Raw genomic sequence first — 23,291 nt, 5'->3', positions numbered from 1 at the left:
AACACAAAACCACTTCCCTAAGAGAGTTTGGGGGAAAATGTTCTTTGTACGTGCTAATGTGTCCAACAAGCATAACAATTATCAGACCAAATATTAAGTGTAAAATTTCTGTTCCACGAAACACACGTCTAAGGGTGCCCAGAAGCACATGGGAAAATGGCATTCTCTTTTTGCTCACACTTCAGGAACTGTGTCATCACCCCCGATTGCTTGGCATTTGTCCATCCATCATCAGCTTCCAAAGTGCTTTCACACCCAACAGGCTCTCTGCTCCTCACACCCACCAGTGACGGAGAGTTCAGATAGCTGTGTCCCTGCTTTCCAAACGAAGACTTAGAAGCAGGGTCTCTGAACCCCTAACCCAAAGCATATGCCCATGTATCACCTTCCCCACCTGCATGCAGTAAGTAGCATGTGACTGCGAGGAAGAAAGGCTTAGAAAAATCTTAATTTAGGAGTCTGCCGAATTCTTTTTAATTTTGAGTCATTACTTATTAATATGACCAGTGTAGGCAGACTGAGGGTTAGTATTACAGCAAATGAAAAGCAGAGAGTAGCTCTCTAATTACCCTAATGTTTCTAATAGCGTTACACAATGGGCATAGAATTATGTACAGAGAGGGGGGTAAAAATTGCATTAGACGCCTCTGAACCTCTGAAACTGTATTATTTGGAACCTTTGCAAATGAGCAGGAAGTCTTTTAAAAAGATAAGATGAAGTCTGCATTTGGTGACCTACTTTAATTTGTACAAAAATATTTGGCTGTCACCTTCAGTATAAACTGCCTTCTTGGTGCCTTCCATGGTGCAGCCAGGGTCCACTGAGCTTGTAGCCCTGAGCTTCTGTACCAGTAATAGCAACAGGGGCCAGCTCACCAACCTCTGACAGGGGCCACACTTCCCTGGAGTGCAAGGAGTCGCCCTTCAGGGAGCCACAGGAGGGGACCTGGGCTTCCCCGTGAGTATTGTGATGTGGTGCTATGACTTCCCCAAATGAGAACAGAAACCGCTCTCCATACAGTCCCTGCAAAAATACCTGCCCCCAAACCAACTACCTTGGCAAATCTCCACATCTATCCCAGAAATGTCAAAAGTACAGCTACTCGTTGCAAGTTTCCGGTATCAATGACTTACAGAATCCTAAAATCATAGACTCGGGCAACCCAATTTCCCCATTTATATATGGGAAAGGGAGTGCTAGAGAGGGTAAGTGACTTCCTGAAGACAACACAGTAAGCAAGAGAGCAACGTCTCAAATGCCTGTGGTATCACAGGATAATCTTCCACTTCTTGAAACAACTGGGAAGCATCCCTAGCAATTCTTAGCCTTGTTGAGGCAGGAGTGGCTGCCCCTTCCTCAGAGACCAACCCAGGCTCTTCTGTCCCCCACCGGTTTTCCAGTAGAGCCTTGTCTCCCCAGCTTTATGCGCAGCCCTCTACCTGGCTCCCCCTGAAGATAAGTACATCTCTCATCTCGGAGATCTCTACCTCTCATAACAGCGGAGAGACAATGGGTAATAGAAGCAACAAACCCAAGAACATTTAAAAGCTGCCAGAACCTTACAAACTTGTTGTCCATGGCCCATAATGTTGTCACATTTCTTTTCTGAAGAAGTTACTAGAGCTTCCGCTTCTATTCCTGAAAGCGGAGATGAGGCTCCACCCCTCCATTCCTTAAGAAGCCATCTTCCCCTGCCCACCCAGCACCTGGCCCTCCATCTCCCACTTGGGTCGCAGGAGCTAGCATTTTGAGGAATGGTACAACTGTTTCACAGGGCAGTTCTCCCTCAAGGGAAAGACTTCCCTTCCAGCTTTTTCTCACCTAATCACAACACAAAAAGTTAAGAGTAGTAACAAAAGCAAGCATTCATAAGAAATCTCCTCTTTGACCCCTCAGGGAACATTCCCAAGGCCTTTTCAGTCTCTGCAGGATCCTTTTGGGTGTCCAACTCATCATCAACTCCAAGTTCACTCTCCACAAAACCAGCCAGTCATCAATTCCTGGAGGCTGCGTGACGGGTAGGTGAATGGGGTACCTGCTAGGGCATCTCTGCATGGCCCCCACTTCTCAAGAAACCTGGAGGAGGAGTCTCTTCTTAATACTCTTACATCTGGTCCAGGGCCCTTCTCCTTCATTTCACCAGCAGATGCCCAACCTCTAGCGCCACCCTAAATTCTTAAAAGTATCAGTGCAATCTTAAACTCCTATGCAGACTTTTGAGTGTGCATGCCACATTCTCTCATACCTGAGCATATACCCCAGTCATCTCCAGGTCAGGTCTCCCCTAAATTATCTCCCTCTCCCTCTCTTTGGGGTAAAAATTGATAGAAATATCAAATTTTAAACCTCAACTTTATTTCACTTACTTTAATCCAGGCAGCCGATCACTGTGGAATGGGGGTGGGAGGGGTGGGAGGAGAGGGCTCTGTTCCCCTCCCAAAGGCCCTGTGAGCTGGGTTTATAGAGTGGCTGGAGTAAGCATCCAGTTTGGCCAATCCTACCCTCTTCAAAACATCTGGAAAACCATTAAAGGCAGAAGAAATCTCTTTAAGTTTCCTGGAAAATCTACTTTTGTTTATTTACAAAGCTTAAAAAAAAAAAAATCACTAGGAGCTCCATTCTACCTTCCCAAGAGAATGTTGAGCCAAAATGTTTGCACAAAGAATCACAGTACACTTTTATTGAGACAACTTTATGCTAGTTCTCTGTTCACGGGCTGACCCACTAATCTTATTTCAAGGAGGAAAAAAAGGATTTTCAGAAAAAAAAAAAAAAAAAGGACAAGAAGGGCAATTTCATGTACAGGCACACTGTTTTCTGTGCTTCCCTTTATTGCACTTTGCACCTATTACCCTTTTTTTTTTAAAACAAATTGAAGGTTTGGGGCCACCCTGTACCAAGCAAGTCTATGGGCACCATGTTTCCAACAGCATCTGCTCACTTCGTGTCTCTGTGTCACATTTTGGCAATTCTTGCAGTATTTCAAACCTTTTCTGTATTACTATATTTGTTATGATGACGTGTGATCTGTCACTTCCACTCCCTGAAAGCTCAGACGCGGGTTGGCATTGTTTAGCAAGGAGGTATTTCTAAACTGAGGTATGTGCATTGTTTTTTTTTTTTTTTTTTAGACATACTGCTTAACTGCACACTTAGACTGCAGTATAGCATAAACAGAATTTTCTATGCATTGGGAAAACCAAATAATTCATTTAACTTGCTTTATTACGATACTCACTTTATTACAGTAGTCTAGCCCTGAACCTGCAACATCTCTGAGGTGGGCCTGCATAAAATTAAAAGATAAAACATGTTCTTTGATCCCTGTTTTATTAACAAAGAAACAGGCTCAGAAAGTTTGCCCAGCGTCACACAGCTATCCCATAACAGACTCAGGTTTGCCCGACCCCAAAACACCATTCTTTTCTTTCCACTACACCACCCTGCTTCATGTAATCCCAGAGACTGACACTCCTGTTTATTTCCTCTTTTGTGGCATTGATGCCTACTGTCCCTTGCAGATCCAGAAGGACAAAAGCACTGGATTGTTCCTTTCAAAGAGTGAAATTTAATGCATAACCACACATCTTGCCTACAAGGACGATGTCACTGAAAACCAAATCCTCCATGCTAGCCTGGTATCCTGTTAGCATTTCAGAATATTAGCAGCACCACGGTTGGCCAGTTACTGAGTATCTCAATAGGCAATAATGCAACCACAATTCTTTGATATTTGGAGTTCAACTTTGAGGTGTCTTGGGTGTCACTGCAGGAGCTTGGGTATGGCTTTGGGACCCCCACCCCTCTGCAGGAGCAGAGGACATGGGATAAAAGGAAGAGAAGTGCTCCAGACAGGCCAGGGGTAAAAAAAATGGGAGAGAGAAAGAGGGGAGAACCGAGAGCTCCCTTCTCATATTTCTGAAGTGAACAGCAAGGTGCAATAATAGATGATAAATCCCTCCATGAGACAGAGGCAGAGACAAGGAAAGAGAACATGGGGGACTTAATAACAAACATGCCCCATTATACTACCAGACCAAACAAAACTGGGGGGCCCAGGAGGTGTTTCTCAAATTGGTAACAGACGACAAAACTGAGGCTCAGATTGCATATCTTGTTCAAGGTCAGCAAGCTAGTCAGTAACAGCAAGGGGACAAGGATCCAGGCTTCCTGACTCCTGGCCCAGGGCCCTTCCTATTCACAAGCTTCTGCAGACACCTGACAGGAGGCCTCCTTCCTTTAGGGGAGAGGTCACCAGGTTTCCAGGTTCCATTTTACGGGCAACTTGCTCTATAGCCATAGACATAGGTGAGCACCATGACATACAGAAGGAAATGTGGCACTTCTTTCTTTTTAAGTTTTTCAATTTTTTTTTTAATTTTTGACAGAGAGAGTGACAGAGTGTGAGCAGGGGAGAGGCAGAGAGAGACAGAAACACAGAATCTGAAGCAGGCTCTAGGCTCTGAGCTGTCAGCACAGAGCCCAACACGGGGCTCGAACTTGTGAACCATGAGATCATGACCGGAGCCAAAGTCGGATGCTTAACTGACTAAGCCACCCAGGTGCCCCAGAAGAGTGGCACTTCTAATTCTTTTTTTTTTTTTTTTTAGTAATGTTTATTTGTTTTTGAGAGAGAGAGAGAGAGAGAGAGGCAGGCAGAGAGAGAGGGAGACACAGAATCTGAAGCAGGCTCCAGGCTCTGAGCTGTCAGTACAGAGCCCAACATGGGGCTCAAACTCACAAACCGTGAGATCATGACCTGAGCCAAAGTTGGACGCTCAACCGACTGAGCCACCCAGGAGCCCCAGAAGTGTGGCACTTCTAAAGGAGTCACTTACTGGTCAGTACCAGGTGATTATGGCCATATGGTAAATAAGGCCCAGTCCCTCTAATTTTTCAAGTTGAAAATCTGATTTTGTGAAAAATCTCCCAGCTTTTAAATGTTTGCTCTAAATTTTTAAAAACACTACACTGCTCAAATAAAACATATATACAGAGAAACATAAGCTCCCAGGTAACCAGTTCTAAATCTCATGCAAATGTAAAATAAAGAGCCAGACTAAATGGCTAGTTCCTGAGAGAGCACAGAAGCATGGAGTTATTGGTACTATAAATCCATATGCCCACCAAGCACTTGCTCTAATGCATACACACCAGTATTTTTCAAATACATGTAGATGTTATTACAAAAAAATTCAATGCAATTTCCATGGTTAACTAAATCCACTGTAGCTTTCCATAACTACTCGTTTTTCCCCAATGAACTGACAGTAAAAATATAACCACTCCCATTTAAACCTTCATAATTTATGTCACAGGATTAAAAAAAAAAAAGACCCTCATGTTTAGAACAGGTTGGAAATGATTGGACTACATAATTTCTAAAGTCCACATGTTTGTAATTCCAAGTCTACATGCTGCAGAGAGGTGGGAGACTGGGGAAGGAAGACAAACCCCCTCACCACACCAAGGTACGTACTCAGAACTCACCACACACGTGGCCATCATCATGAACTTATCATGAACTGTCTACCACCTAACTGCTAGGACAAAGGAAGAATAGCCAACACCACCACCAATATTTATGGAGCCCCCCACACACACACATAATTTATTGAACAATTATAATTCAGGCAAGTGAAAAAAATAACAGATAACCAGAGACGATCATCAAGCTTTCATGGCAGTGGGAAAAGTCAGACATCAGTCATAAATCACTGCTAGTTCATAACTGACCAGTGCAGCCAAGAAGCCCGGGAAGCTAGGAGGCCAGTTTAAGAGAACTTGGCCAGTTCTGGGCTGGCCTGAAAGGCCTCCCTAAGAAGTGCTGATTTGACTGAGCTGAGATCTTATGGGTAACAGAAGTTCATGAGCTGTGTGGGCATCTGGTGGGAGGGATGGGACATTCCAGCAAAGGGCCTCAGTGGGTGGTGATGTGATATTTCCTAAGAACTGAAAGGTCAATGTGACTGAAACCAAGTCAGTGAAGACGTCTGAGGTTTGAGATGAGGTGAAAGAGGCCATAGGAGACAGGGCACTGAGGCCTTCTAGTTCCATTCAGAATGTCTGGGTTTTTCCTTTAAGAGGGAACGCAAAGTTGGTACCTCACACAGGGCCTACCTTACAGCAAGTGTACAGGAAATAAACAGTAAAACTGGCAGGGGATGAAGCCAGAGACATGAGCAGCTGGGTCCCCAAAGGCCCTGTGAAATACACTTGAGCAGTGTGAACTCCATGTGAAGAATCATGGGCTGCCCTGGAGGGATTTAGGCATATTGTAAAGATGACTCAGCTTCCAAGAATGGATTCTTCTTGGAATCATTCTTCTCCAGAATGGATTTGAAACATGCAAGATTAGAAACAGAAAACCTAGTGTGCAGATTATTGCAGTAATCCAGGAAACAGATGGTGGTCGCCCCGACTTAGGGTGGTGACAACGGGAATGGACAGAAGGAAGTGAGGGCTTAAAGGAGGAGGCAGAATGGGCAGGCCTCAGTTCCTTTCCAGCTCTGGGATGGGGGGTCGGTGGGGGAAGAGTGGGGAACTCAGGAGGACTCTCAAGCTCCTGTCTTTGGCACTTGGGTCAACAGTGGTGTGGCTGACTGAGAAGCTGGTTTGGAGCACAACTTCACTTTGAACGCTCAGTCTGTGGCACCTCTGGGCCACCCAGGGGGAGCTGTCAAAGAGGCAGTAAAAAGTTCCAGGCTGGGACACTGGCAGTAGCAGAGACAAAAAATTGCACTGTGAGACAGATCAAAGAAAGTGAGGGAGGAAGAGACAGAAGCAGTCACCAAGGGTTAAAAAGCATTCAAGTCTGTCCCTTACACGGAAAACAGAAAAAGGAGCAAACTAGCAAGAGTATGTTGTCACAGAAGCCATGGGAAGAGAGGTTAGGGGAGAAAGGTCAGCGACGTCAAACTGGAGAAGGAATGACAAATCACAGCAATATGCCCTGCTTTGTTCTGGTTTTTCCTTCAGGACTTTGATCATAATATGTACATTTCTTTTTTCATTGTCCAGCTCCTCCAAAGACTTGTGTCAACAATGTGAAGGGTTGTTCCGCACTGTATTTCTACTGCCTAGCAGAGGGGCTATTGCTGAGGTCCTTCAAGGTCTCTGTTGAAAAAATAGAGGATGCACACACGAATGTGTAACAAAGAGAACCTGCAGATGAAGGAGGCAGGAATAATCTCTAGGGCCTCAGCCAAAGCAGCCCGCAGACAGAATGGGATCCAAGAGACAGGGACAGGGGTTGGTTGGTCTTGAATGACAAAAATACTGAATAAAATCGTTTCCCATCAGTCCTCTCTTCCCCAAGAATTAGACATTATAAAACCCTTTCCCAGGGTGCGTCAGTGGCTCAGTCATCAAGCATCTGACTTTGGCTCAGGTCATGATCTCACGGTTCATGAGTTCAAGTTCCACATCAGGTAAGCACAAGCCCCACATCAGGTGAGCCCCACTTCTCTCTCTCTCTCCCTCTGCTCCTCCTGGGAGTCTCACTCTCTCTGCTCCTAGGTCACTGGCTCCTTCTCTCTCTCAAAACAACAACAACAACAACAACAACAACAACAACAAAATCCTTTCCCATGAGTTGCTACACTGTGCAGATGTGTTCACCAATCTGGGATACTTCCATTGACTTCCATTGCCACGGATATTCTACTGTGTGAAAGCCATGAGTAAGTAGGTTGGGAATGGAGCTTCTCTAAGGATTCTAATCCAATCTCCTGTATCATGAGCACTAGCATCTCAAGAAGTTGTTTCATCCCAATGACTGACCTTGCAGCATGATGCCAATGATAAAGACAAGCCAATGCACAAACACCTGTGCTTACAAAGCAGGGAAACTGGGCAAAGTGATTTACTTGAACACTTTTCAAAAACAGTCACAACACTGAAGAGGCAGATGCCTTGGGCCACATAAAATCCAATTCAATTTATAAATTTTGATTTCAAATTTTGTCAAGGGTACCTTTGGCATCTGTCTTTCACTGAAAAAAGATCTGCTCCCCATTCTCCCCACAACGACAGACTACATTAACTATGTCCTAATTAAATGCTCTAAATCTGGAACGAAACCCACGGGGGGGGGGGGGGGGGGGGGGGGGGGGTGGAAGTGGAAGAGAGAGAGGAAAAAGCCTTCATAAAACTGCCCTAATTTACTTAGTATCAAGGGCCTAGTTGACCTTTATACAGCTTTAAATCAATCACTTAACTGGGACACGCCTTCTTTCTTTCAAAACGGAGAGACTGTGGAGATGATGAGATGTAATACAAAGGACTTTCAATAAACATAAACCACAAGCCTCAAAGGAATGTTTGTCCTGAGTGCTGCCAAGGAAGGCCTAATGATGGAATGACAAGACTCTGGACCAGGAACCAGAAGAACCATATAAGCCACTGGCTTGCAGGGTAACACAATCACCATCTTCTCCACCCTACCCACCACGCTCTTCCTTCCGTCCACCCCTCAGTGTTTGGCACCACCTCACGTCTAGATACCAGCAATTAACACAGAGCCTGGGAAAGCAAGGCTACTTGTGTTTTGGAGAGGTACAAGGAGGGAAGGAGCCGGGTTCCTGGGTTGGAATGGAGCCCTCATTGCCAGCTTGTGCAAGTGACTTACCTACAGTGGTTTCCTTATCAATAAAGTCGCAACAGGAATAGTACCCTCATCACAAGACTGCTGTGAGGATTAAAGGGGTTAATGATTATAAAGCATTTGGAACAATCTGTGTCCAACAGCGGGGACATATTTCCCAACCACCACCATTTGGGCCTTGAGCAAGTCACTGTCCACCATGGGGTAAAATTTCCCCACCAGGAAAATGCTGGGGTGGGTGAACTGATCTCAGGAAGATCCCCACTGGCTTAACTCGTCCGTAATTCTTTGAATCCTATTACAACTCTAAATCCTCCTAAGGCTCTGAGCCCCCAGTCCAGCAGCAGGGAGGGACAGTAGTTGGTGGCTCTCCTTCAGGTCCCAAGATGGCATCCTCGCCCCTGGAGCTGCACCTCCCCCCAAGCATAGGCTGGCCCAGAGTCCTGCGGTCAGTCCACCCAGCCAGCCCCTCCCTTCCTATACATACAGGATGTTCAGAGATGAACGTGTTCACCATGAGGCTCACAGCTGTGGAGACAGCACAGGTGTGAGAAAAGGACACACTTCACAGGAAAGAAACTGGACAGGGAGAGACAAGGAACAATCAAAAGACAAAGGCAAACACGACAGACCAGAAATACACTGTGCCTGTGAGGTTATTTATTTAGCATCCTTCACCTAATAGCAATTAAGAGACCTTCAAATGATACAAGGTGGCTCTGGGGCAAGGGAATACTCTGTGCCTAAAGCACAGCCCTCTCAGTGCCTCACCCTCCCTTCAAACCGAGGCAGACCCTTCCTCAGGAGCAAAGGCTACTGAGTGACCCATCTCAGGGGTAAGCACCTTTCTCAGGAACCAGTCACTTGTTGGACACTTACCTAACCTCCACTCTGCCCAAAAGTAAAATCAGTGTCAAGATGATTAAGTCTCCTCTCCTTTATGGGCCTCCATTTCCACTTCTGTAAAATGGGGGAGGGAGGAACTCAGGCCAGCTAATTTCTAAGTTTCCTAGCAGCATTAGTTAAAACTGTAATATCCCAACAGTGATTTCCATTTTGCAGGAGGAAAGGGTTTTTGTTTGTTTGTTTAATGAAATACAAAAGAAGGTTCGTAATGATTTGCTGCTCTCTGCCTGAAGCTAGATTTTTGGGGTTCAAATCCTGACTCTACCAGTAACTCTGTGACATTGGGCAAAAATTTAGCCTCTCTGTGCTTTAGAATGCTCATCAGAAAATAAGAATAGGAAGAATAACCTTTCTTCATAGGTTTGTTATTAGGACTAACTAAGTTAACACACATGAAGTATAAAGTATTTAGAACTGTGCCTGGAACTCGGTAAAAAATTATTTCAGTGTGATTATTATTTTCAAAGTTATACAGTGTTTCTGCTCAAAGGGAAAATTTATTTGGGAGACAGTATACTAGGACTAACACCAACACACACACACACACACACACACACACACTACACACACACAGCAGGTGGACAGGTCACCTGGGGTCTAGTCAAGATTCTGCCCCCAAACTAGCTACAGGCTATGGATGAACTACTGCCCCTCCCTGGGCCTCAGTTTCCAGAGCAGACAGCGCATGAATTTCTCTGAAAGTATTCAGATCAGAGGTGATACACTGGCAGCCACAGTGTACTATTTGACCTCCAGTTTTAAACCGCATGATGTTCCTTTAATATTTGATTCTAATCTCAATATTTAAAAATCTGGAGATTTCATGTAAAAATCCAGATCCATCACCGGGTGTCTTAAAACTTCCAAAGTCTGATCGGTCCTGGCTCCCCAGCGTTGGTTCTTGAAGCATGGACTCTGGACCAGCAGCAGCTGCATCGCCTGGAAACTTAGTAGAAATGCCTTTCTCAGGCCGGATCCCAGACCTACTGTGGGAGAAACTGGGAGGGGGGCGGGCAATCTGGGAGGGGGGCGGGCAATGACAGGCCAAGCAGGCATCCAGGGGCAGCGCCCCCCCCCACCCTTAGACAAGAGGCTGAGTGTGATCCCATACCCCTGTGCACCACCCTGCACCCCAGCATCCCTGATTCGGAGACCAAGGACCAAGGTCCAAAGGCCCACCAGCCCTGATCTGGAGGGACCACCCCTTCTCACGGGAGGGTCAGGAGTCCCTCAGGCATCGTGCACCGTTAGGGCTGCGTTGTTCCGAATCCAAAACAGAGCCTTTCTGAAAGCAGGCTGTGCACACCAAGGGCACAGCTGAAAGAACAAACTGTTGAGTTCCCTTTATTAATCACAACCCAATCCGCACAAGCAGCTGCTATGAAGAACAGCTGTGGCTGCTAACAGGGTGATCTTGAAGCCGCCTAGAAAGTGCTTACAAGTTGAAGACCCATAACAGGCACGTGCAGACCCATAACAGGCACGTGCAGACCCATAACAGGCACGTCCGTTGGCTGGGTTCCTCCTCCTGACCCTGCAAGGCCTCCCTGGTGCAGAAATCCTACCCCCTCCACATCCTGAGACACAAGGGGGTGGGGGCAGGGGGAAAGGTTTTTAGAATTAGCATAATACAAAGACTGGTGGTGAGTTGCCAAGGCCTCGAGGTGGATCCCACCTGAACCATTTAATGGCCGTGAATTACTTAACTTCTCTCGACCATGGGTTTCATGGGTTTCTTCCTACGTTAAAATAGACACACAAAAAACACCTACCTCAGAGGGTTGTTGTGAGCAGTCAAAATGAGATCATGCATATGGAAGTATTTTGTAAACTGTGGAGGACTAGATACATAGAAGGCTTATTATTAGCCCATTAAAACTGCAGTTTGACCCATAAATCATCTAATATAGGACTCACTGTTTCTAGCCTACGGCTATCAGAGGTGAAATCAGAGAATCTACACAACTACAAAGGGCCTTTTGAGGACCTGTAATCCAACCTTTCTACATTGTCCCCCTCCCCCTAATCCCTGAATACGGAAAGCAAGTGCCTAGCCAAAGGGCGGGTCCACCTGGAAAAACCTCTCTACCTGTAGGAAGCTCCCTACATTCCAAGGTGGGCAACCCATTCTTTCCACCTCAGGCCTAATCTGAACAGAGACCAGTCCTCCTTGCAGAGGCCAGATCAGACTTGCTATAATTTAAGCAGCCTTGAAAACTGCTTTCCAATTTACCCCCACCTAAGGGTCTCTGCACATGCTGTTCTGTTTACCTAGAATACTCCTTTACATAGGCTTGCTTCGGATGGTCGGCTCCTTCTTATCTTTCCATTTCAAATGTCTCTGCTTCACAGAGCTCTACTCTCCAACTCTACACTCCATCCCACCCAGTTATACCCTCCGTCATAACATACTGTTCCTCTTTAATAGCGCGCATCCCTATTTACTGGCATGCTTAAATCTTGCTGAATCCCCCAGAGAACATCAGTCCCACGGAGGCAGTGACCTCGCTTCTCTTACTCACCACTCTGTGCACTTACATAGTAATTGCACTACAGTAATTAACACTAGGACACGGTAGGCACTCCTGCATATGTTGAATGAATTTATGAATGAATGCTTACACCATTCAATACACCCTGTAGATATTCAAACACTAGTTAGAAGAAACAAAAATCTAAGCAAAACTTACACCACCTCCTATTGCTGACTTAACTTACAAACAGTAATCATGTCTTCTTGTGTTCAGGAAAAAATATTTTAAAAAGACAAATTGAACAACAGCTCCCAGTGTTAGCTTTGTTCATAGGGACGCTGTACCTAGTTATCTGTCTCTTTATCTTTTGCAGAGGGCATTTATGAAAAGACACTTAAGTGGATAAAAAAACAGCTATTTCCTAGACAGAGCCTCACAGAACAGCATAATTACAAATGTCCTTAAAGAGATTACTGAGGGGCGCCTGGGTGGCGCAGTCGGTTAAGCGTCCGACTTCAGCCAGGTCACGATCTCGCAGTCTGTGAGTTCGAGCCCCGCGTCAGGCTCTGGGCTGATGGCTCGGAGCCTGGAGCCTGTTTCCAATTCTGTGTCTCCCTCTCTCTCTGCCCCTCCCCCGTTCATGCTCTGTCTCTCTCTGTCCCAAAAATAAATAAAAAACGTTGGAAAAAAAAAAAAAAAAAAAAAGAGATTACTGAGCTGGTAAGTACTCAGCCAGGTCTGTTGTGAACACTGTCACGGACCCTAAGAACCAGTTGGGCAAGGCCTAACAATCAGACCTGGAGAATGTATACCCATGGGGCATGTACTTATCCATTCCAATCTCAGCAATCTCACTATATATCCTTGGCCCAAGGGGAGAGCAGAAAAGCCCAGAGAAGAATGAAAATGGCTACCCTTGCCCTTGTCTGACTCACCCTTGCCCTTGTCAGACTCACCCCAGAACCCCTAGATGTCTAAAGGTAGGAATGCACACGAGCTCTTTGTAGACCATGTGCTATAACAAAAAAACACTTGAGATCTGGGTTGAGTCCTGTTCTACAACTTACGCTAGGACCTCCAACTAAGTGATAACACCTTCCAGAGTCTCAGGACCCCAATCTGTAAATGAGGGCTAATACTTCCTACACAACCATTCTCAAAGGACTGTTCAGAGAATAATACTATACCACATCAAATATGAATATGTACTGTAATCTATAAAGCACTGCCCTATGGTTAAATTATTATGGATGGCAAATAATGGCCGTTTATAATAAAGAATTGCTAGAGAGGCGCCTGGGTGGCTCAGTCAGTTAAGCATCCGACATCAGCTCAGGTCATGATCTCACAATTTGTGAGTTCGAGCTCCATGCTCAGGCTCTGTGCTGACAGCTAGAGCCTGGAGCCTACTTCGGATTCTGTGTCCCGCTCTCTCTCTCTACCCCTCCCCTGCTCATGCTCTGTCTCTGTCTCAAAAATAAATAAACATTAAAAAAAATTAAAAAATAAAGAATTGCTAGAAATTGGCATCCAGACATCTGGAGGTTGACTGATAAGCATAGGAAACACCTTCCTGGGAAAGAGGACTTACACCCCTCTCTGCATTTTGTAAAGCCCCAAAGGCAGGCATACAGGTGTTCCATGACTACCCCAGATGGCTGTGGAAGAACAGTCAGGGTCTACAGAGAAAGGGACATTCCCACAACTCACTGTTTGCTGCTTCTGTTCAATAAGCTATAGCCATCAGTTGGGACACTTCTTAAATTGCCCTGCAGTCTTAAGGCTACTATTCTTGGAATCTAGAAAAATAGCTTTTCTAGATTTTCTCCTACTAAATAAAAAGATTAGATCAAGATTTCCTTGACTCCAGAAAAGATGATTTAGCATGGCTTTACAGGAGGGAAGATTCAGAGACAATGTCAGAAAGTGTTCACTCCTTGAAGCTTCACACAGAAATCAAATCACTTAACACTCTGCGAGCACCTACTGTGTACCTGACGCCACTGAATGCTGCAAAGATAAATAAGCCTTGGATTCTTTAACCTAGCATGGGGAAGAACATGCTGAGGGCTATAAAAGGGGACCAGGTGTTAGGAGAACACAAAGGCAAGGTAAATTGTCTTCTCCTTGGAGACTTTTAGGAAAGCTTCATGAGTCAAGTGGCATTGGAGCTGGAGCTGGAAGAAGAAGACAAAGCAGAGGTAAAGTGTCATTGCTTAGAATCCGAGACTCTTGGGGCACCTGGGTGGCTCAGTCAGTTAAGCATCCAACTCTTGATTTTGGCTCAGGTCCCAATCTCAAGGTTCTTGAGATCAAGCCCCATGTCGGGCTCTGCACTAAAAGCAGAGCCTGCTTGGGATTCTCTCTCTTGATCTCTCTCTCTCTCACTCCCCCACTCTCCCTCTCTCTTCTTGCCCCTCCCCTGCTTGCATGCATGCTCTCTATCTCAAAATAAGTAAATAAACTTTAAAAAAAAGGAGCTAAAACTCTTAACTGTCTCTGTGACACAGATTATCTTGACAAGCTGGTGAAGCCTATGGACACCTGCAAAAATAGTATATTTAGATGAAAATGATAAAATTACATAAGGCTTTAAAGAAAATCTCTCTCTCTCTCCCTGTGTGTATGTATATATATAACATATATACATATATATTTTTTTTTTTTTGAGAGAGAGAGAGAGAGCAAGAGTGGGGGAGAGGGGTAGAGGGAAAGAGAGGGAGGGAGAGAAAGAGAGAGCATGTACAAAGGAGGGGCAGAGGAAGAAAGAGAATCCCAAGCAGGCCCCATGCTCAGTGTAGAGCTCGACACTGGAGCTCAATCTTATGACCCAGAGGTCATCAATATCATGACCCAAGCCAAAATCAAGAGCTGGATGCTCAACCGACTGAGCCACCCTGGTGCCCCTATAGAAAATCAATATTAAAGCACAAATATACATTTAAAAAGTAAATCTGTGATAGAGTACATGTGACTTTATTAATGCATTAAATAAAACCTAGCAGCAAGTCTAAGAGACACAATAATTTCAAAGCAGCGATAAACAATTTTTTGAGATATCTGCAAGGATTCTAACATGAAATGAAAATATCTGATTTCCATTAGCACGAAAAAAAAATAGAGGTACTGCTAATACCACTATGATCTATTACCTGCTTTTATAATGGAAGAAAATGCTATATTTCAGTTAGACATTAATAAAAATAAAGATGTAATTTTTTCCATTCAAGTTCACAGACTCTATGTTATTACTTCCACGGACCTAGATTAAGAAATCCTCATAGAGAAAACAGTCTAGGCAAAGGAAGGAAGTGAGAAATATGGGTAGTATTCTGTGACCACACAGAACATGCAAACACAAAGAGAGAAGATGGCAGTAAAAGGCAGGTAAAATCCTCACAAGTCGACAATGTCAAGGTTCAACGTCCCCAATTATTAAATCACAGAATGTGATTTAAGTTCTCAAACAGTATCTCCTGAAATAAAAGATGAATGAAGAAACTAGGAGAACATTTGTCCACAGGTTTTAGTTTAGAACTCCTTTTTCTAAAGTGTGGTCAGGGCACCTGGGTGGCTCAGTTGGTGAAGCGCGGACTCTTGACTTTGGCTCAGGTCATGATCTCATGTTCGTGAGTTCAAGCCCTGCATCGGACTCTGTGCTGATGGCACAGAGCATGTGTAGGATATTCTCTCTCTCTCTCTCTGCCCCTCTTCCATTTGCTATCTCTTTCAAAATAAAAAGAAATATTTTTTTTTAAAGTGTGGTAGATGACAGAATATGGATAAATTTACCCAGAGAAATCATGTATCCGTAAGATATAAGACTGTGTTCATGTAAGCATGAGTGGGTATAAGTGTGTGTATAAACATACATGTCTAGGGAAAAAGTGTATGTCAAAATATTAATAGTGATTCAAATTGAGGAATGATTTTAGTTTATTCTTTGTATATTATATAATTGGAAAAGGGGCAAAAAGAGGTTCCAGAGAGGTTAGGAGACTTACTCAGGGAAACACACATACTACACAGTACAAAACAGAGCCAGTACCAGAATTTAGAAACGTCCTTTGTTTGTCCTGCACAAAAGTTTTCAGATCCAGAAGTGAAGGCACCTGAACACAGGAGATAGCTATAATTATTAGCCCCAGCTTACACACTCAGAAATTGAGGCTCAGAATCTAAGTGACTTGCCCAAAGTCACACAGCAAATAACTAAATGAGTCAGGGCCAGCATCCAGGTCTCCTCCCACTCCTGACCATAGAGTGAGTAGTGTCGTTGTCAAAAGCAAGGGTTTTGCAGCAGCCTGACTCCAGTGAAGTCCCAGCTATGCCACTTCCTTGTTGGTAAACTTGGGAAGTTCCCGAATTTTCCCCTGTAGTTCTTGACGTCAGAGGGTTATGGTGGCGATTCAGTGATACAATGATGGAAAGCCCTATCACAACCTCTCGTGCAGAGTGAACACCCTAATCATCTCAATCGCCATGCCTCCCTGCCTCTATCCCAAGTGGAAGGACTCCGTTTACAAGAATTAACAGGAGATATCCACCATTAGGCTCAGCAGCCTGGGTCTAGCCTCCAGTCAACTGGGATCATGTTCATTGTGCATAGGGGCAGCTCTGGTGGATGGAAAATGAGTGGCATCAGGCCTCACACAGGACAGGATGTCAGAGTGCTGATCAGACAGTTTGGAGATCTCTAGGGATTCTGATTCAATAGGTCTGAAAGGGGACCAGAGATTCCAAATTGTTAAAAAAAAAAAAAAAAAAAAAGCTGCAGGAGAGTCTAAAGAGCTAATATTCAATAACAAGTTCTCAGTTTAACAAGAAAGAATCCAATATTTCTGTGTAAACATAAGGGGTCCAGTCTAATCACAAACGATGCATTAATCCAATAGGTAGCAGACAGAACAAGGCATCAAGGGAGACTCAGAAATCATCAACAGTTCTAGGGCTCCTCTGTCAAGGATGAAGGTCAGCAGTGCCCAGAACCACAGAGGGAGAACTGAAACCAACCCCAACGAGCAGCAAAGATAAATGGTCGGAGGGCTCTCCCTGACCTAGATGCCTAATACTTTCAGCACCAGAACAGACTTCAAATACGATCTTGACTGTTACACCGATACAGCACATTAGTGACCAGAACTCTAAGGGACTTACCAAGACTTGGGGGCCCACAAAGCAACAGCAGAATAAACTCCCTCAATAAATACTGCTGGATATATTCATTAGGAGAAAAATGACATTCAAACACTGGAAAGATGGGGGCTTCAAAAGGGTCTACTCTGAAGACACAGAAAGTACTTAAAAATATGATAGATCTGGCAGCAACTCAGAAGCACTACACTGTAGGATTCTCAGGTGGCTACAATGTATTTATGGACCTAAAAGGAGACAAGAGCCAGCAAACTACTTAACCACTTTCCTCCAGGTAGTGGGCAAAGGAGAAGAGGGAGGGGTCTCCAAGGGCCCATAGGAATTTCTCAAAGTCTCTACTCACTATGCTATCCCTCAGGACCCTGCATCCTGTTTGGCAAGCAGTATAACAATCAGCAAGTATATGTTAAATGCACAGGCATGATAATATTTATCCTCACAAAGTTTTTGGAAGAAAATAACACAAATTAATGGATTTAGGCAAAGTAGTTAGCACCATGGCCAGAGCATGGTATGAACTTAAAAAATGGCAGTGCATGTTAGAATTAATCATGCCTTCTATAGCCAGAACCTATATTCTCCTCGGCTGCCTCTGACTGTGCTCCCTAGTTCTAATACCAACCTGCAGAAATAATTCCAGGTTAAGTTCACTAGATTTTTGAATAATGCCCATGTCTTTAAATAAACAATAAAATAATGTATACATTCATTTCCAGTTTACAAAGTGACTTCACATTCACACGCAATTCAGAAATGATTCATTACCGTTACCCATGTTTAGTAGACAAAAAATCTAAGACCACCCCACTAGCAAAGAGGCAGACTAGAACTATGACCAGAACTACAGATTTTAACATTTTATTATAATGGCCATTATTTTCTCAAACAGAAATTCAAACAAGTGACTTTATTATGGAATAAAATACTTGAACTCAGACTGTTCCAGAAATCAGCTCAGACGCTGCTTGGATCACCCTAACACTCTAGCTGAAATCAGAAACAAAATCTTAAAAGAAGAGGTAGCAATTTTTGTAAACAAAGCCTGTACTCTGCACTTAATGCATTTATTCTTAATAGTTTCTCCAGTAGAGAAAAGGAATATGTCTTATTAGAGGCAGGCTGTTGTGAGTTTGAGCATTATCAGTACCATTTATTAGCCATGAGACCCTAGATGTGTCTTAACCCTAGTAAATTTCAATACCCTCATCTGTGTAATGGGAAAGCAATACCTACTCCTACGACTGTGGGAAGTTCCTGGCCCTGAGAAGGCAATCAGTAAATGAGAGCTATTCTAATAACTATGCCATGGTATCTACCATTTGGACTGTAGGGTAAGTGACCACTTGGCTCCTTCCTGGCTTCTATAGGTCCTGCATACCTCCTGTTCTGCATCTGTTCAATGGGGACACAACCAGTCTCCATCCAACCTCACCAGGGAATGAAGATAACAAAAGAGCTAGCAGAGACATTATGCAAATACCAAATATTATTAAAACATTAATGAACTCTGGCAATTTCCCTGAATTTTGATAAATGGTGTTTATTATGCACTGCCAGCCTCTCACACAATCTGGGCTCTCAAATATTAACTAGATAATAACAGCAATCATTCTCCTAAAAGACCAAGGTGTAGAGAAATAAAGAGTGAGTCTAGATGATTCCAGCCAACATCTGCCTCAAAGGAATCAGAATCTCTGTACAAACACAGAATGTCAGGAAGATCACAGAGACCACAATGACCACCAACAGGCTCAGATCAACCCCAAGGCCTATTAAGAACCCTGCTTTGATAGGACAATGGACTTTCTTGGTGCTGACAGGTCACTGATTATGACAACTACCTACCACCACTATACTCTTCTGCATAAAGTTGCCTCCAAACTAGACAGAACAAAAACGGCCTGAGAAGGGGGCTAGGGTCCAGACTAACAATCTTATAGACAGAGAGAGGCTGTTCCCCCAGCTGCCTAAAACCAGAAGTAATGTTATCCACAGCTCCACTAAAGGTGCTTGCACCAAATTCCTCTACTGTTTCATTCTGTGTGAGGGGATAATGTTTTTAAACTGCTGACAATCCTCAGGTACAGCCAGCTCAGATAGAAGCAGAACAAAGCCAAGAGGAGTCACCCCCCCCTCCAAAAAAAAACCTACCAGAAATAAGGGCCTGGTGCCACCCCAGTGACACCTTAACAAGCTGAGGGTCATTAAGACACCTCATTTGCATATTCATGAAAGACTCAAGGCTGTGTGGCAAGTGAAACAAAGTGCACAAAAAGAGATTTTGTTTTTTAAGCCAAGCGAAAATCCGCTTTAGAAAAAGTAAATCCACACGGGGACCCTGGCTGTCGCCAAACCTTCACTTGTCTAGAGCAGCCAGCACCTCATTAAAGGAAAGCAAGGAACTCACAAATGAATGCAGCACCACACACAGGCAAGCTCATTTGGCCATCTGCCTTCTAGTGTCCAGAGGGGCAAAAGGCTTAAATGACACTCTCCTGAATTTTCTCTCCTGCAGGTGGAAATAGCAAATTCCCAGGGGGGGCAAGAAAGCCTTCCCTTGCAAGGTCAACCGGATAAAAAGGAATAGAAGGGAATTTAGCTTACCTGTCAGCACAATGCCTCTGGTGACATTAAACACATGTATATATGAAGCACCCCAGAATCATTTACCCTTCACATCTGGGTGAAGGCTTTGCTAAATCAGTGTCTCCGCCATGGGGTTAGCAGAGAAGCTCCTAATGAGCAGGGTATAGTTAAACTTACCCCTCCCCACACCCACCCATTTTTTTGTTCCATGACTATTCTGAGTGATGGTGACCCAGCACCTTTCTCTAGAAAACAGTCTAGAGCAGGAGACATTGGAATTGATGCGGGGGCTCTAACAACACAATGGCAGACTTCCATTATTTATGTCAAAGAGAAAGGCCATGATTAAGCAGCTGAAATCACTGCCCTGAGCCTTCTCTGCATATCCCCACCCTCCTGACAATCACTATACTTGTTTTCAGATCTGGAAGCTCATTCCCACCAGGTTAGGGAGTTGTTTAAAAAAGAAAAAAAAGGAAAGAAATACATTTAATTCATCTAAACAGTTGAATGGTCGAGTATCTCAATAGGGAGCTTTTCAACGTCCTACACAATTTAGGATCCGCTTGGGCAGCCTGGAGCAAAGGGTGAAATCCACCCCCAAGTTTCCACAGACTTTTTCCAACTTCCCAAAGCGTTACTATTACCAGCCCCCCACACGTTCAATCTGTATTACCCCCGACTTGGACTTGGGCTCTGGGAGCAAGAAAACGAGGGAAGAAGGTACCCCATGATAGCACCAGCAACGACAGCCAGCCAGCTGACATCCAAGTAAATGGTAGCAGGAAGGCAAAAAGCGCTGTTTTCCTCAAGCCCTTTTTCAATAAAATTTTCCACGACCTGGAAAACTGGCTGAGGACGTATTTGTAGAGGGCACAGAGCCCCGTGTTAGGGCAGCGCCACACTCGAGTCCCAGTTCTGCGAAACGTTAACGGCCAGGCCACGTACTGCATGCCCCCAAGGTTGCACTGGTGGGGCTGCAAGCTACGTGGAAGGAAGCCCCCAACAGCGGACACTCACGCTATGTACCTCAGCAGTAATAATTCGAACGATAGGGCACTTGAAGGGGGATTTGCTCTCCAGGTCGGCTTCATGATTACCCTTTACACACCATCCGACAATCTGTTGAGGGACCTGTTAGGTGCCCGGCTTGAGGGTGGGAGTAGCGGCATTATTCTAACCCCCGAGGTCTCCAGGATTCGAAACTAAGGGCGCCTCTCTGGACCAGCGCAGGGAAATTACACAAAGAGGAGGGGGCTGGCGCTTCTTGGGGTCCGAGCTCAGAGCCTTGTCATTTACGAGCTGGGAGTGAGGAATTCCGAGCTATGCAAGAGCCCCGGAGAAGCACAGGAAATGCTTCCGAGCGCTTCAAAGGGAAGTCGATTTGCAAATCAAAGTTGCAGGAACTCCGGGCGCCCAGCCTACTCGAGCGGGTTACTAGGGAACACCCAACAAGTTTGGTCACCGGGGGCTTGGCATGACAGCGCCGCGCCGCAAGACTAGAGAAGCAACTTGTCGCTCGGGCGCGGAGCCAGAGCCCTGCGCGGTCTCCGCGCCCCAGGCTCTGGCCAGGACCCGAGAGTCGGCGTTCGGAAGGCGCAGGTCAGAACCTCCGGAGCCAAATCCCTTCATCGAAAGGCGCCTCGGGGTCTCACTTGGACCACGCGGTTTCCAGGGGCTTCCCCCCAACAGGGCGAGGTTTCACCACCAACTCTTCACCTGCCTACGAGCCCCTGGCCGGTGAGAAATTAACAAAAGAGCCAGCGAACGGGGTTAGAAGGAGACCCGGCGCAAAGTATACTAAGGAAGGCAGCTCGGCTTGCGGCGAGAAAGAAGGGAAGAGCGGAACAGGGATGGGTTCTACAACAAGCACCCGGCTCCGGGAAGGAAAGCCAGAAGGAGAGAGAGTGCGAGAAAGGGGGAATGGGTTCTCTACCCCTCTTCTCATCACACACAGACACACACACACACACACACACACGCGCGCGCGCGCGCGCGCGCGCGCACACACCTCCCCCTTTTTCCTGCTTACCCAGCATGGAAAAGATGAAATCCTTGGCTGTGTGAATCTCCAGCGCTCTCTGGTCGTCGTATTCCCGCTGGTCGTGCTTCGTGAATTCTTGGATGAGTTTGTTCAATTCCTCCACCCGAGCTCCCGACCTGAAATCCAGCTCCGGGAACGTTGGCTTGTTGTTACAGCCCAGGGACGCTGCCTTGCTGGCGGTGGGAGCCGCCATCTTCATGCAAAACGCGCCGAGTAGCAGCTCCGCGGCGGCGGCAGCACCCACCCCCGCCCCCCACCCCGCCCCCCCCCCGGGCCTCCTCCCCTCGCCGGCTCCCTGGCTGCGGCCCCGGCCCGTGGGCGGGCTGGCGGGCGGGCGTCTGGGCGGGCGGTCCCGGCTCCGTGCGCTCCGGGCGTCCGGGCTTCGGCAGCAGCTGACTGCAGCGAGGGTGCGTGTGTGGCCCCGACACCCTTCCCTGCGGCCCCACGCGGGCCCCGATGCTGCAGGTCCCTGCCCTCCCCTGGCCCCGGCTGGCAGAGGCGACAGTGGTCTTACAGCCAACCGGAGCCTCCCCCCGGAGCGAGGAAAGTGAAGTGGAAACAATGTGAAATTCACCAGTTCTGAAATCAACAAGCTGCCGGCTCCGGTGTTACGGAGCCAGCACCAGCGTCCCCATTTAAAGGGACAGCGCACCCAGTGGAAAGAAAAATAAATAAATGACAGAGGTCTGCGCGCCTATGCCACTTGCCAATCTGTACTCAAGCAGACGTGAGAGTTGTGGACTATTCTTTCCCTACCTCCACCCCCTTTGGGGGCAGGGCTTGCCAAGCTCATTCAAGGAGGGGGGAGTCTTCCTCTGTCTGATTTTAAGGGCGGTGTTCTGAAGGAGGACATCTCATTGGGAGCATTTCCATCTCAAAATCCCCAATGCCTTTAGGTGGTGAAGGAAACTGCCTTAAGGAATAAATAAGAAACCAATCTTCTGCCCTTTTCTGCACAGATTGAGAAACATGATAGAATTAAACGTATCCAAAAAGTGCCCCCACGTGCCATATAGACACTCCCATTAGCCACTACAGTATCCCTATCTTTGCCCTAGGTAATTAATTTTCCAGGATAACACCTTATTCAACTTAACATATAATGAGTTAATGAGGCACAGTCTGCTCTAATATGAAGATAGAAAAACTAAATGGTTGGTGTGGGTGGGGGAAGGGGGGCAGAATGAATTACCCAAGGTTCCAATGAATGTTGAATGACGAGGTGAGCATTCTCTTAAGGAACGTACACCATTTGAGCACCCACCATTTGCCAGGCAGAGTGCCAGAATCTGGGTGGACAGTGATAAGACAAGGGACCTCTTACAATGGCATTGTAACTTACTTCACAAGGCAGGTTCCATGTAAGTCATAGTCCTTCAGGCAGAATAGAATCTCACAGAGGTTTTTAGTGTTTATGAGGTTTTTGACTCACTCTAAAGGCCTATTGGTTCTTGGAAACAGGTTGTCTTCCTAATTCTCTACAATCCATCTCCTCTGTTCCACAGTCCCTGATTCAGATAG

General features: G+C 45.7%; 1 protein-coding gene across 1 annotated transcript in view; it reads right to left on the bottom strand.

Annotated features, from left to right (window-relative positions):
• MB21D2 (Mab-21 domain containing 2) overlaps window positions 1–22,345 on the bottom strand; it is a 116,636-nt gene extending 94,291 nt beyond the window's left edge. The window contains exon 1 of the mRNA XM_049628402.1: window positions 21,759–22,345. Coding sequence (XP_049484359.1) covers window positions 21,759–21,969 — 211 coding nt within the window. The 5' untranslated portion in view covers window positions 21,970–22,345. The remainder of the gene's footprint in view (window positions 1–21,758) is intronic.
• Window positions 22,346–23,291: the final 946 nt, after the last annotated feature.

Source organism: Panthera uncia, chromosome C2 (genome assembly GCF_023721935.1).
Source record: "Panthera uncia isolate 11264 chromosome C2, Puncia_PCG_1.0, whole genome shotgun sequence".
Classification (NCBI taxonomy): Eukaryota; Metazoa; Chordata; class Mammalia; order Carnivora; family Felidae; genus Panthera; species Panthera uncia.
Note: the sequence above shows the minus strand (reverse complement) of the source record. Positions and strands in the feature narration are given on the sequence as shown.